General features: G+C 44.9%; 1 protein-coding gene across 1 annotated transcript in view; it reads left to right on the top strand.

Annotated features, from left to right (window-relative positions):
- The window catches only part of LOC144727790 (uncharacterized), a 54,296-nt gene extending 39,762 nt beyond the window's left edge, over positions 1-14,534 (top strand). The window contains exons 5-13 of the mRNA XM_078606901.1: positions 110-215; positions 1,364-1,457; positions 2,073-2,182; positions 4,601-4,742; positions 6,027-6,097; positions 6,766-6,894; positions 7,181-7,333; positions 9,734-9,866; positions 13,068-14,534. Coding sequence (XP_078463027.1) covers positions 110-215; positions 1,364-1,457; positions 2,073-2,182; positions 4,601-4,742; positions 6,027-6,097; positions 6,766-6,894; positions 7,181-7,333; positions 9,734-9,866; positions 13,068-13,154 — 1,025 coding nt within the window. The 3' untranslated portion in view covers positions 13,155-14,534. The remainder of the gene's footprint in view (positions 1-109; positions 216-1,363; positions 1,458-2,072; positions 2,183-4,600; positions 4,743-6,026; positions 6,098-6,765; positions 6,895-7,180; positions 7,334-9,733; positions 9,867-13,067) is intronic.
- Positions 14,535-15,216: the final 682 nt, after the last annotated feature.

Raw genomic sequence — 15,216 nt, 5'->3', positions numbered from 1 at the left:
GTGCCACGCCGGCCTTCATAGGCGCTCGCCAACAGCACTTTGCATGAGCACGATCTGTCGAAGGCTACGTGGGGGATCTTTGCGGATGTTTTGTGTGTGTGTGATGTAGATGACTGCCCTCCACCTCCGGCTCCGTTTGAACACCGCATGGTGGTGCCACAGAGCGAAGCGGTCAGCACCTCCTACTCCATCAAGCAGAAGGACGTGCTCGGAGGGTGAGTGTGCGCACACCTCGCAGTTCTGGGGAACAAGGAGTGACGACGAATCGTCGTTCGTACGCGCCGCGTTCTGTAAACGCTCTCCAGCTGAGCGCACGTCCTCGGAAGTTTTAAATTAGCGACGATAACGTCACCTTACTGAGCCACGCAGTGAGGTGACGTCACACTGCGCGTGGCGTGTGACGTCATCACTCAGGCTCACAAGGCTTCTTGATTGTCGCTCTTTGTCCTCGCCAAGTTGTAGGCAACACCTCACCGACACTTTGTACCCTCCGACAGGGCTCGCAGCTGTTACACGTCACGTTTAATTTGTTATCACTCATAATAAAGGTTTTTGGGTTAGATCGCTCTTATGGATAAATGTGTTGTTAACGTAAACGACACATTTACGCGTTAACGACACATTTATACGTTAACGACAAGTTTATACTTATGCGATCTAAACCAAAAACCTTTTATCATGAGGTTATCACTCCTGCAATGAGATGATAACTGAGTTGTGCCGATGCACGCAGTCACTTTATTTTTCTGTCCAATTCAACATCAAATAATCAGACTTAAAGCGCACGAGGCAAGTGTACAATCTGCCGTTATGGAAATTTCACGCAAGTTGTTTCCACGGATATCTAAAGTTCAAGTTCATTTATTAGGTATAGCCTTGTGAGCCATTCGGCTCTTGAATCGGGTGCAACCGCAACAAACAAAAACATGAACAAAAAAACATCTTAAAGTGAATATGTGACTGAGTGCAAACAGAAAATCTAAGAAAAGACAGTAAAATATTGCAGAGAAAGCACCGTACACAAAAATGAGAAGTCAAACAACAACAACCACAAGACAACTTAGATTAAGGCCATCAGTCTAACTCTGTACTACAACAAACAAACATGGCCAAACCAAAAAACGTATCTCAAATCACCAAAATAAAGCCATAAAAACAATAAAACAGTGGTCATAGGAACTGTGACCGAATTTTCACAATTGGTACTGCCAATTGGTACTGCCAAAACTGCTTTGAAATGAACTCTTGGAAGTGCTTGCACAAAGGATAGTAACATCTCATCCTGTGTTCTTGGAATCATTCTTCGTATTTCATGTAAACGAAGTGTCGCAATGAAAGCACACGCGTTCGCCTGTTGTCGCAGGGGACGGTTTGGACGAGTGCACAAGTGTGTTGAAAGAACGTCTGGAATGACGCTGGCTGCCAAGGTCATCAAGGCCAAAGGAGTGAAGGAAAAGGTGAGTGGTACAGTGCGATTCGTGCCGGATACGACCGCACTTGCGATCGTGATTTGTAACTTTCATCCTTGCCCACGTATCCTCGTTCAACTTTCACGTGCCATTTTAGTGTGGGACTGTGTGTTGTTGTCTTGGTGTGGTCTGGGACTGTTTTACTGTTGTTTTGCTGCCTTGCCCAAGCTTGGAAATTGATGTACTCATGCAATTGGAACTTATATACGTTATTTATTTGTACTCTTAGTTTTTTCGGTAAAGTCACGTAGGTAAAAAATGAAATTAAAATTAATAAAAATAAAATAATAAAAATCACGACGTTTCGGAGGCAACACAAGTCTCCGTCATCAGCTGGGACCGTCACAGCCAGATCTGCTGTATCAAGCAGACAACGGTGGCCGGGCGTGGTGCTGGCCGCTCACCCCCTCGTTTGCTGTCCCGACCTTTATAGGTGCTCGCTAATAGCACTTGCCCCAAAATCCTGTTAAGGCTATACGGGGGATATTTGTTTTGTTTTTGTTTGTGGGCACCTATTAGTTGCTAGTTTACAGCACTTGCCCCATAAGTTTGTGCGGGCTACATGGGGGATCTTTGCCTGTATGTGTGTGCACGTGCGAGCAGGACGAAGTGAACAACGAAATCAGCATCATGAACCAGCTGAAGCACAACAACCTCCTGCAGCTGTACGACGCGTTCGAGTCCAAGAATGACTTCGTCCTCATTATGGAATAGTGAGTGGCTCGTAGACGCACACACACACTCACGCACACACACGGGGTGGCCCGTGGGCACCGAGGCATTTCCCTTCATTTTGACACCCGGCCCAAGGTGCCATCTTCCCAGCCCCACTGTTGCGGCCCCAACAAAGATCTTAAACCACCAACCACCAACTGCTTGGTGGTGCCTTGGGGCAGCTGCCCCGCCCGCCCCATCCTGGCCCGTGCCACCCCACTCACGCCGGAGGGGTGGGGTGTTTGATGGATGCCGTTTATCATATTTGTGATGAGTAGGCAAGCATCGTACTCAGATTTTAAATGCTTTGGGTTGGCTCTCCAACACACCGGTGTGCTGTACTAGTAACGAATTGGCATGTTCTGTTTACGTGACAAACCTTACTAATTAGCTGTGGTGATGGGTTTAACGACACATTTATATATTTACGCGATCTAACCCAAAAAAACTGTATAATGGATGATATTGGTCGCAAAAGCCTACGTGTTAAACTTTTAATGTTTTTGTATGGCCCAACCGGGCCCCGAATGGCCGAGCCTCCCCTGGCCGCACACATTCACAGCACACGAAGCCACCCTTCGATTTGTCACGCGTGTGACATGGTTAGACGTAGGGCCCACATCTGGCTCTTTTACAACGCCGAGTGAAATACAACGCCTATTCATTTCATGACAGTTAAAAACAAACTCCGTTTTGGAGTCGTAAAGATGGAATATATAAGGTTTCTCTTTAAATATACGTGCACTATATGGCCTGCCTCTTCACATCTGCAGCCCACGCTCACCGCCTTCACCAGCCTCCATTGACCAGCGTGGTTTAGTTTGGTTAAATGACCCCCATGACCCCGTACTGCGTGGGGAGGCCCTCATCCAGCATCGGATTGACAAAAGGGCTGTGCATCACTGCACAGCCACGCAGTTCGTATACGCACACTACGCGATAAACCTGGCCACCCGAGTTCGATTCCCAGCCGCAGGCAACGTCTCTGGTGAAGGATATAGCAATAGTCGCCATTCGCCACTAAGTGACGGCGACGTCACCACGGCGCCTGTGCCAGGCCAGGTGCACTTTGAGGCCACGTGACGCGTCGAAGGCTCACTGACAGGAGGAGATCCACAGGCAGACCCAGGTGCCAAGGTTTGGCTGACTGAGATGACTGATAGATGCACCAACTGTACCCCCTACTGTGCCAACTTGCTGCGTCTTAGCCACCTGGCGCTCCGCTCATTGTTGTGAGCGTCGCTACTCTGCCCTCAGTTGTCGTTGGAGGGCGACTGCCTCCAAATGCCCAGTAGCGTCTTTCACGAGTCCCTTCCACAGAGGCCGATCTTGACACCGCTGGCACCGGACTTATACACCCACACTGACCAACGTGGTGAAGTGTGGTTAAACAACGCCCATTGCTGACACGGTGTGGGAAGGTCTTCAAACTGCAATGAGTTGACAAACGGCTGTAAATGATTATTTATGGACGGTGTATGCCAAGTTAAAATTAGAACATCACTTCCTGGAATCGTTTTATTGCTGAGGCACCGAATCCAACAGAGGCAACAAAAACCAGATGATGCCATAAGGGAAATCTAAATTGCTTAACTACTACCAAAAACACATTCAGCCCAAAGTGTTTCTGTCAGATATATTTTAAGCTGCTCTCTACACTTATTACTAAATAATCTCATGTTCGCTCTAAAACGTGTGTGCATATGTCATACGCACTTGTATTTGAGTCTGTTCACCTTGAAGAATTCTTAAAATGACATTTCTACGCTGTCTCAAATGATTATTTTCTCAATTTCTCTGTCTCTACACGACGAAGAATATCCACTGCTCGAAATATCACCTGTTACGTATATGTATTTTCCCCTTTGCGGGAGTGTTATTGACGAACGTGTTGCATTTATGTTGATTGTGCTTGTGCACCACTGCCAAAGCAACATCACGCATATTTGTTGCGATGGATTTAGATAGGTTAATATCGGTTTAGGGAAATTCACACTGAGTAACACAAACTGCTTCTTGTGTGCACGGCAAACTCGACAATGGTGCCTTGAGGAAAGACAACCTGAGAGAGGCAAAAAATGTACCCGTAAAAACAAAGTTTTTCACTATAAATCCTTTATATGCGTGGCGGCTAGAGTCCTCTCGTCCTCTGGCTTGAGATGGCTGCCACCTATGGGTCAGATGATTGCCTGCCACCATTAAGCAATTGTAATTAAATATTATTTATTTTTTCCTAAAAAGTGTAAAATAAACTGTCACGCACAACGAGTCTGTGTGCAAAATTTCAGCTCGATTGGATCACGGGAAGTGGGTTAAAAAACGACCGAAAGATTTGCACGGTCGTAAGCGCGCAAGCAAGCAAGTGAACTTAATATAAAGGATTTAATAATGGTCTACGCCTGGTCGACTCTCCGCAGCATACACGGCGGGGAGCTGTTTGACCGCATTGTGAGCGAGGACTACAATCTCACCGAGCTGGACGCCATCATCTTCATCCGGCAGATCTGCGAAGGGATCCACTACATGCACCAGCAGTACATCTTGCACCTGGATCTCAAGGTGCGTCGCCTGCACCTCCCACACCGCACTTGGGACTCACCGCTGCAGCCAATCCCACGGCAGTTCGTGGCCCATACACTCGAGATTGGCCACAGTTCGCATGGTTCAATCAATTAATACATTTGTATATTAGGTGCCAATATCGCCCTCAATAAAGTAGGCATCAGTGCACATTACAACGGTCCGCTCCTTGGCTGGTGCCCAGCCAACTCTGGGTGTGGTGGGTGACTGGACACCCCCAACATTTTTTGGTAATAGACACCCTGCAAAAAATACCACGACACAAAACCCTGGCATTTCTGACAAGGTGACAGAAGTTCTGGTTATGCTGCTTATGGAATCTTTAAATACACACAAGTGCACGAACAGTAGGCTCAGTGCTGAGTCGCGGATCCTATCTGTCATCTCCAAAAGGACCAATCATGATGACGATGCCTCCATATTACAAAAGGTGGACATGCTCCCTGGTCCTGGGTGTGATATTAAACTGCATCCACTGATGGTGCTACCCAAAAGAAACACCGGTGAGGAAGGGGAGGGAAGCCACCTTAACTCTCCCTCGCTTGTTAGGGCTCAGCAACTCTGGTGCAGGGTGTGACATTGCATGGCTAATAGTGGGGAGCAGAATGAAATGTGATGCAGAGAGCTTGAACCGTGGACATGAACCTGCCCTTGGCAAAATTCCAAAGTTGAGCCAGGGCAGTGTTGGCGTTATGGCTCTTGTCTATGGTTGTATGCATCCTTTGCAGGGCCAAGTCAATGCCCTGCTGCTTGTATCATTGGCCGCTGTAGAACATCAAGAGAGCTGGTAACTCCTAAACCTCCGAGGGATTTTGTGCTTAGCGGCAGTACAGATTGAATTTTTAGCTTAGGCTTTTCAGAAAGTGTTGCTGACATTACCTATTGTATCAGGGATGTTGCCGCGGTGTAATGGTCAGCGGCACAATGGACTTGCAATGCAGGGGTCGTCGGTTCAGTCTCCCAGCGTGCCAGTTGAAACAAGATTCCCCCAACTCCTCTGTGCACCCACGACCATCGATCGATATATCATGTGTCACGTGGTAGAGTGTGGGCACTCACACCTCTTCCAAATGTCTGGCCAGTGTGGGGAAGTCGGCACAAATCCCCTCTTAGATGGGTGCCGAGAGCTCCCGCGATTTGGAGGCCCTTCTGCCAGCGGTGGTGTGAGCGAGAAATTGCAGGGCTTCACCTTCTTATAGTACCAGCATGTTTGAGTGACCCTTTGTTTCTCTTCTCTCCTCTCATTGCTGTTCTATCATTCAGCCAGAAAACATCCTCTGCGTCAACCGGAAAGGAAACCAGATCAAGATCATTGACTTTGGCCTGGCCAGGAGGTGCGTCTGCAACTCAGTCTGCCTGACGTATATCAGCGTGCGACGCTAAGTTAAATATAATTAAACGCAGCCTGATGAACATCGCGTGCAAAATATTTCCGTGTACATTATTTTGATATGTAAGTGTTTCCCCTTTTTACACGAGTTCTTTTTCTTTCCAATTCTTGTAGAACCGTTAACAAAAACAGTCGTGGTATCATTGTTATTGTCTGTAAAGAATCCCGCATACTGAGTTGAGGTGTCATCAGGCCGAACTGCTGTAAGAACTACATGGAATTAAGTGAAGGCCTTGTTGACGATCTGCTGCTGGATGACGACCTCCCCATACCATTTAGGCCATGGCGGCTATTTGCCCACACTTGGTCAGTGCAGGTCGGTGAAGGCAAAGGAGTGCAGACTTTTGTAACATAGTGCAGTACAACATAGTGCAGTACAACAACGGATGTGTGCTTCACTTTGCTTTGCTCACAATGGAGCCTAGCAGCAACCTACAACACCTGTTTTGTGCGTGTTAGTCGTAAATCCGAGTAGTATCCAGGCTCAAGCCTGCTTAGCTTCCGAGATTTGATGAGGCCGGACGTATTTCCAGGTGATTTAGTCGTTAGGAAAATAAAATAATGATACTATTGTTATTTACCAAGAAAAAAAAACCCTGCTGTGTGCTACAGGTACAAGCCGAGGGAGAAGCTGAAGGTGCACTTTGGAACCCCGGAGTTCTTGGCGCCGGAGGTGGTGAACTACGACTACGTCTCGTTCCCTACCGACATGTGGTCTCTGGGAGTCATCGCCTACATGCTGTGAGTCGCGTCGCTTCTCCCCCACGGCATCCGTGACCCCACGCGGAGCCCCAGCCAATTGCATCTGGGACTTGGGGCGCCACGCTGATGAATTTGCGCTTGGTAAATTATTGATAATTCAGACTTCGATGCCAGAAGGTCGGTTTAGAGGCAGTGTGCAACGTAAATATTGCGGCGAGATTGTAACGAGTACGGGATTGCGCCGAGAGGGGGAGGAGGAGGCGGAGGCTTCGTGCTCGGTGACTCGTTGACTGGCAGCGCCACCTTCTTTGTGTTGTCCCCCCAGGCTAAGCGGGCTGTCCCCCTTCATGGGCGAGGACGACAACGAGACCCTGACCAACATCGTGAACGTCAACTGGGACTTTGACGACGAAGCCTTTGAGAACGTGTCGGAAGAAGCCAAAGATTTCATCTCTCGGCTACTCATCAAGGAAAAGAGGTATTGCACCAGCTTCACACCTTGTGAACTTTCTTCCTTTTGTTTGATTGAATATTTTTCATGGATTAAATTTTTTTTTGCTCGGGTCAATATGTCAATTATTCGTGTCACTTCAATGGTGACAGTTTATGACTTCCTCTTGATTGCACTTCATTTTGCGCTTGCAATTTACTTTGCCCAGTCGGTGTCAGCCGCTGAGGTCGTGACAGGTTTCCTTTTTCATTCCTGTTGCTCTATGCCCCCCGTAGCGTTCCTGTTCTGCTGTAATGTACACCGATGCACTACTTTATTGAGGCCGTTGTTGGCACGCAAAATAAAGATGCATTGATTGACAAGGGGCACACTGTATTTTTAGAACACGAGCAAACAATGGCCATAAATACAGCTTCTTTTTCAAAGTTTAATCGAATTCACCACCCTTCCCACTGCTGTATGCCTCCATCCTACCGCTGTATGAGTCCTCCTGATGCCATGTCAGTCCTGGGGATTGTTTGACCAAACTTTACCACATTTGTCTGTATGGGTTGGTGAAGGGGCATGGTCCCAGGATCGGTTCATATATCCCGTCGCTGATTTGAGCCAGGATTAGGAAATTATTGCAGGTCGCAAGGATCATTGTGTAGTGCACTAACCACTCGCCAGAGGTTGAATAACCATTTCTAAAACATACTATTAAAAAAAATGTCCCGCACCTCCGATTAGCAAGGGTGGCTATGCACGGTTCAACATAAATGCAGACATAATCAGTTATTTACACAGGGTAACATCAGTTGTTTGGCCTTATCAAGTTGGCAGTCATGGGGAGAATCAGGGGGCATTGGCCTTGTAGAAAGCAGAACCCCCCCCCCCACTGAAAATCTAAATTGTGACGGAGTGAAAGTGCTTCCAGTGTTTGCCATCGCCTTGCTCATGTTCCGTGCCCACTGCTCTAGATCTGAAATAAAAAAAGAACACTTCACAAACGTAATTGTTTAATATCAATTGGACAGACATGTGGGTCATAGTTTTGAAAGACTAGATCCACATGTACTGGTCTATGCTGAGCTGTGCGCAATCACTGGAGAAGGGACAAATTTGAATCGGACCCCAAAAAACTAAATCCATGTTCCTGCCATGCCCCCAAGAGAAAGCCAGGGACGGTATGTGAGCAAGAGGCAGAATGGAGGGGACACTGAGAAGCTTGGCAATCCAGAGTGGTTATTTAGAGGCCAGCGTGGCGTGCAGGCAATTCCATTTTACGCACGAGATAAAATGCCCTCTACTCTGGCACAGGCCTGAATGGCAGAGGGCGAATTGAAACGGGGATACTGGGGCCTGTTGCACGATAGGGGGTAAGCATTGCATGTCACCATGCCATTGTCATGTGGTGCTTATCGCGGTGGCTGCAGCAACAACAAAAAACAGGATGAAGTGTGAACAGTTGTTGCTGACATTACTGGCGGCAACAGGGCAATATATATACTGCAGTGCTACATGTATTTAGAACATGCGTAGTAACTAAATAAAATACAAAAATTATAGTCTATCCCCTTTTTCAATGCTTTCTGGGATAAAATGTCCTTGTGCTAAGCTGGGTAGGGTTAATCTTCATCAATATTGCATTTGGATGATGATGATATAACATTCAGAGAATATCTAATACATGTGTTTACATTTGTCACCGCACATTTTACAATTCATCATCAGCAATTATTCACTGCTGGATAAAGGCATGTTATGCTTGCACAGTGACATAGTTATTGAGTGTGCAGGCTGTGGAACTGCACCAGGATTCACAGAGCAGAGGGGCTCAGGCTCTGGGCTATGAATAGGGGTGAATGTGGACAAGGGGCTCCAAATCATCCCTTGCACCAAGATCCATGCCATCCATGCAGTGGCGCTGGCTTGTAGTAAATGTTACCTAACACAACATTATTTTTCCTGTTCAATCTGCACTCTGCTGGTGAGAAATGAATTTAGTCTCGTAGACTCAGCACTGTTATAGAATGTACCATGTCCAATATTTGTAGTTTGTCGTGGAGTCTTTTTTATTTCTATACTTTGTTCTTCCCCATTTTTATAATGATTGTGCCGTCAGCATCATGTCGTGAGACGAAGCATTGATTCGGATCTCTCGCACAGCAGTTGCTACCCCTGAGTCTTAGAGAACGGCCCACATAATTGGATGCTTCATAACTACATCCGAGGTCCCTTCAAGCTCTAACCCTGGTCCACAAAGTAGTAGCAGACAGCATTTTCCCACCTGCCTCTGTATACGAGAGTTCTACCGACATCCTCATTCTCAGAGCTGGAATTTTACCCAATTAAATTTCACAACCAATTTTGTTGTCGTCATTATTTTTTGCGTGTGATGTCTTCGCTTAAACCTTGGCCTCTGTCCCCCCCCCCCCCCCCCTGCAGTGGCCGAATGAGTGCGTCTCAGTGCCTGAAGCACAATTGGCTAGTCAATCTCTCGGAGCGCGCAAAGAAATGTAAGGTTCGCCTGAAGTCACAGCTGCTTCTGCATACGTACATGGTGCGACGAATGTGGAAGGTACATCTCATTCGTGTCCAGTCGATGTTACTAAATAACCTCACGAGCTAATTCAATAACAGTTTCAAATTTATTGGTTAGTTATGTTAACAAAATCTAACTGTCAACATTAATCCATATACTCCCTCATGTAATAATTCCACGAATGATTTTTTTCTCTGCTAAGACTAAAACCCTAATTGTTCACCCTCTGCCTTCCCTAACATTTATATTTTAAGTGTTTTAATCCTCTCATTTAATCACCGATGATGCAACAGTGTAACAATTTCAAAGTCAATTTGTAATTAATGACTCAATTACAAAAAAATTCTGCAAGGCGATTAGGTAATTCTATACGGTATTGATTTAGCTCTTGTAATCTATATAAAAAAAGACAAAATGCGATACCAGGAAAAACGTAATTCACGTCGTATGAAAAAGATGTACCATAGCCGAAAGCTGTCCGCAGCGTGCACCATGTCCACTGGGGCCTTGAAATTTGAGAACGTAACTTTCCGCTTGAAGTGCTCGCTTTTGCAACACTTGCGTTAAGAATGCACATTACAAAGCAAGCAACGTATGAGAAAATATTTTAGAAATTCCAGAAACTCAACACATTCGTCAATAACACCGCCCGGACAGGAAATAATGTATAGGCGACGTTTCAGGCAATGACCCTTCATCATAGCAAATCGCATCTGTGTGCTTTTTTCCCTTTGAGGGCAGTGTTATTGAAGGATGTGCTGAATTTTTGTTATTTGTGCAAATGCGCCTCTGCCAGTGAATGCAACATCACATTTGTTTCTCTCTAAATTCTGCTCTATTTACAAATTGCCCGCAATAGAACACTCGAATACAAATCGCCAAGCTTCAATTGCTTTGCTATACAATTTGTTACGGACTGCATTTTAGTTTCGGAACGGTGGCGGTGCGAATGATTTTACAGAGACGGCTTAGACTGCTCTGTCTTTGTTGTCATCCGGTAACGGTGAGGTTGTCAGTCGGGGGACAGTGTTGTACTGGACTTACCATTCACGTCTTCGCACACGCTAACCGGCGTGGGGTGAAGTACGGCTACATAGCCCCGCACGTGGCGTGTGGAGTGGACTGACACGAACGTGGTGGCTCGACCCGACTGCATGTGCGTATGGACTTGTGTGTTTTTGTTATTCCGGCAAATTATCAGAGCGCAGTGTTGGTAGCGATACAAGCAGACGGCATTGCGTCCTCCGACGAGACTTGCACCTCGCCTATGAACAAGAACAACGTTAATTATCGGGGTGATGAAATCTCTTAGCCAAATCAAGATAGTTTTTCTTACTCGTTTCGGCGATTTATAATTTATTTATTTTCTGCCCCTCCCCCCATCCCCACGGTATAAGTCGGCATTCACTCACACTCACACTAATACCTGTAATCGAAATTAACTCACACTCACACCTGTAATGGAAATTCACTCAACACTGGCTGGCCTACACCTGCAGAGCATACAAGAAGAGTATCGCTTACTAAGACTTCTGGTCTGCAACTTTGTTTGTGTTAACATCACTTGCCGTGTCTTCCATTGTTCCCCCGCTGCTTTTTGCACATTAATGCAGTGAACCCCCTCGTGCCCACACTGATATTGAGGGTGTTAGGTGCAGATGTTATTGTCCGTGCTGATCCAAACATTTTACTCCGATCAGCAGCCGATCGGCAGAATGCGTGTGGTGGGGTAAAGTGTGGGTACTTCCACCTCCTCCGAGATGTTTCACCGGCGTGGAAGGTTAGGCCATTAATGCGCAGGAGAGGTTTTCTAGAGCTCCCTCTCGTAGTGTGAGCAAGCAATTGCAGCCCTGCACCTTTATCTTTATTTAATAGAGAGTGGATAACCGGATGAACAACGTTCTGAGTGGATTTTAATCGGGTGAAGTCCACTGATGAAGGCAGATCGAAAAGGATGAATTTGCCGCAACTTCTTGATTCCTCCTCTTATCCGTGCTTGAGTGTGGATAACAGGAAGAATGGATTTGCAGGTAATAGCAAGAGTTGGGTATAGAGTGGGCACACGAGGTGTTTCACTGTGCTGTATTCTGCTTATGCTGTGTGTTATTTTGTGCTATTAAATGTTGGGAGATTAAATGTTGGGGGTGATGATGCAGAGGATGGTAATCTATGGAACTTGCTCTGACTTGCGTCACCAAGAAAGCGTTTCATGTGCATTTTGCCTATGCATAATGCGCTTAGTTGGAATTTACTGAACGCTGTTGAATATACAAGAATGTGTAAATGTGCAAAAGCATCATCATTGTCTATTAAAAAAAATATGACCTCAAGCTCTTGTTTAAAAAAAATAATTGAATAGATATAATGTGCAATGTAGTGCCATTATTCACGTGTTGCCGGATGGCTATTCATCAGCAGCTTTATAAGTGGCATCGTGCGGTGGTTGGCATGGGACTGGCACAAGGGGTGTTGCCCGGCATCTTGAGTCCCTCGGGGCCCATGGGACCCGGTGCAGTTCCACCGCCTGCACACTTGATAGATTACGCCATCGCTCTCGTTCATGGCAGAGCTAACATTCACACACAGAGAGCAGCTCCACCAGGTTTTAAAAGGCCTCCTCTAAATCGTGAATTGTGCCCTCATATGTACAAGAGATGAACCTTAAATCCATCCCAATTAGTGGTTTTGGTAAATGTGTGTTTTTATTGGAGTGCTAAGGTTAAGTGTAGCTAATACATCTATTGTATACTACGTGATATACAACATTATTAACTTTCCAATTAACCTTTCCATATGCCCTGGAGTGAAATCGAGGCTTGCGTATCTCTCTAATAATTAGAGAGGGATATTTAGGCTAATACATACACAACGACAAATCACCTTTTTGATATCACTTTCCCGCAATGCATGCGATGTGCAATGGACATTTTGGTAAAGAACTCGGCTAAAATAAGCAAATAGGTTATTGTATTTACATAACGACGATAAGCTCAGGGGCTCTCGTTTTACACAGAATGCTCTCTAATATGGGCAACGTTAAAGAAATGAATGTACTTAATGATGTATGCAATACAGTGTAGACATGTCAGTTTTAACATTTACAGCCAATGGAATGAAACAGGAATTTCATGGGCTTCTTTATGCCAGGGACTCTGTTTTTATTGGTTGCACATTACACGTGATGGCATTTATTTGTTTCCCGTCTCATTTGAAGTGTGCGCTTCTTTATCTTAACAGAAAAACTTCTTTGCTGTAACAGCGGCGAACAGACTTCGCAAAATCAGCAGCTCCACCAGCCTGGCCTTGGAAGGAAGTGAAAAATGAAACCAAGTTGTTCAGTGCATTGCTCAGCTCTGCACGAGTCACTCAGATTAGCTTGTTTCTTTAACCATTTTTCCCAAAAGTACCTCGATCGTACTAGTAGCGTCATGTGACAGAACTAAGTATCCATTCGGATCTCCTGAAGTGCAGTGCCACCGTTCGTGTGCGAGAATGGCCCACGGAAGTAGATATCGCAGAGCCGCCTCTGAGATTGTTTAAAATTGACCTCTAAACGTGGCTTGGTTTCTAAATGTCAGCGGAGTCAGTGAGCTCCGATCTCCACAAAAGATGGAATGAGTCTGGCGTTCATGAAGTCAGGCGTGTGCTCGAGATGGAAGCGGCTGTAAATTGTGCAGGCATTTTAATGTGGAGCCTCCTCACTTCCGTCACTAGGTTTCACTCCCAATGTAGCAAATAAAAACTAGTTTTAGGATTAGTGCGATTAAAGGAAAGTTCATGTTTTAAAATGGAAAGATCATGTATTTGTAAGTCAAGCATTACTAAGCGTGTAAGAGTAGGCCAGATATCCTATCGATGGGCTCTCCAAAGCTCCCTAGTGGAGGCCCTTCCGCCTGCAGGGGTGGGAGAAATAGATTCAGGGCTGCACCTTCACCGTTCCCTTTCACACGACAGTGTTTGGGTATGCGGAAATTTTACGTGATATTTTCTCATTGAGTAATTGGTTAGCATGCACTGTTTAAGAAACGCAACATTGAATAAAGTTGTTTGCGTGGAATTTATACACTTAACTATCAATAAATTGTAATTTTATTGTACATTATATCTGGATGGTTTTATATTCCTATCATGAAACTCTAGGGTAATGCAATGCCAAGCAAAGAGTTTGACGTTCAATATAAATTGAAGCTTGGAGTGGTTTATCTGAATTTCTTTTTTACATTTAGCATGTTCGACTTATTTTTTGTAACAACATAGCAACTTGAGTATTTAATTACAGTAGGGAATTACGAAGTAAATCTGAATTTGTGCAGGCATTGTATTTTATATGAGGAAATGATAACTGCTATGAGGATGCATATATTATATAGTCAATTAATTTGCACATGCCTCTCTCCCTGTTTGACCTTTTATGTTACTGCTGCATAAGCACACGTACAGGAGAGGCGGAACCCATTGATTGTAGAGTGCGGGTTAGGTCAAACTGCCTCGCACACCAGGCACAAAGCACCAGCGATGTCCGTATTTAATCCACCTTCCCTATGTACAAGAGGGAGTGCTCTTGCCAATAACGCCTGGTCATCTTATCAGTATTTTTAACACAACAAGCCTCTGCCCATGAGACTCAAAGTTTGCTTGTTTAAACAAATGCTGCTGGAGAATGTAAGTCTGGAAGACCATTTGGCTTATGGGATGAAAAAAAAATATATATTTTTACGTGGAGTGACAGAGTATGTTACTTTATTGTATTCTCCATGCACATATCGGCTAGCCTAGTTACGCTTGCATACACACACTGGGAATACACTCTCTTGGATTGAGTGGAAAAAAAAATTAACTTGTGGTATGTGAACTTTTACGCAACTGCATACTGGCAGAAACATTATTAAACGTTTTGAGGAATACCGTTTTTTTCTTGATGATAGATGGATCATTTGTCAATGTCCTTGCACGTGGTATTGTATAAAGTAATTTGCACATTTGCATATTATTGAATTGAATTAATTAGTTCGTCCAAAGTCATGGAGATGTGGATGACGATGGCTCTTTATTTTGCTAGAATCTCAAGAGATCAAGTTGTTTTACCAGGATGTTTTGTTCAATATTCAATGCACTTGTTTATTTTTATTGTTCTGTTTTTATAAAGGGTTACCGACGGGCTAGGGAAATAATACACACGATAAGCTAACACAACAAACTTATTCTGACGTTTTTAAAACTTAAAAAAATATCCCCTATGCACAATATTGTGATTTTTGTTAGCTATGTATGTGTGCTCATATAAAATCATCTCTAAGGTCACAGTTTATCCCAAAATTAGAAATATCTCATGATAGTACTTGGAAAAGATTGTTTAAAAATCACATTAAAAAATTCCCAAGCGGTA

This window comes from Lampetra planeri, chromosome 26 (assembly GCF_965212315.1).
Source record: "Lampetra planeri chromosome 26, kcLamPlan1.2.h2, whole genome shotgun sequence".
Lineage (NCBI taxonomy): Eukaryota > Metazoa > Chordata > Hyperoartia > Petromyzontiformes > Petromyzontidae > Lampetra > Lampetra planeri.
The sequence above is the reverse complement of the archived record's forward strand: the minus strand, read 5'-3'. Positions and strand labels throughout refer to the sequence as shown.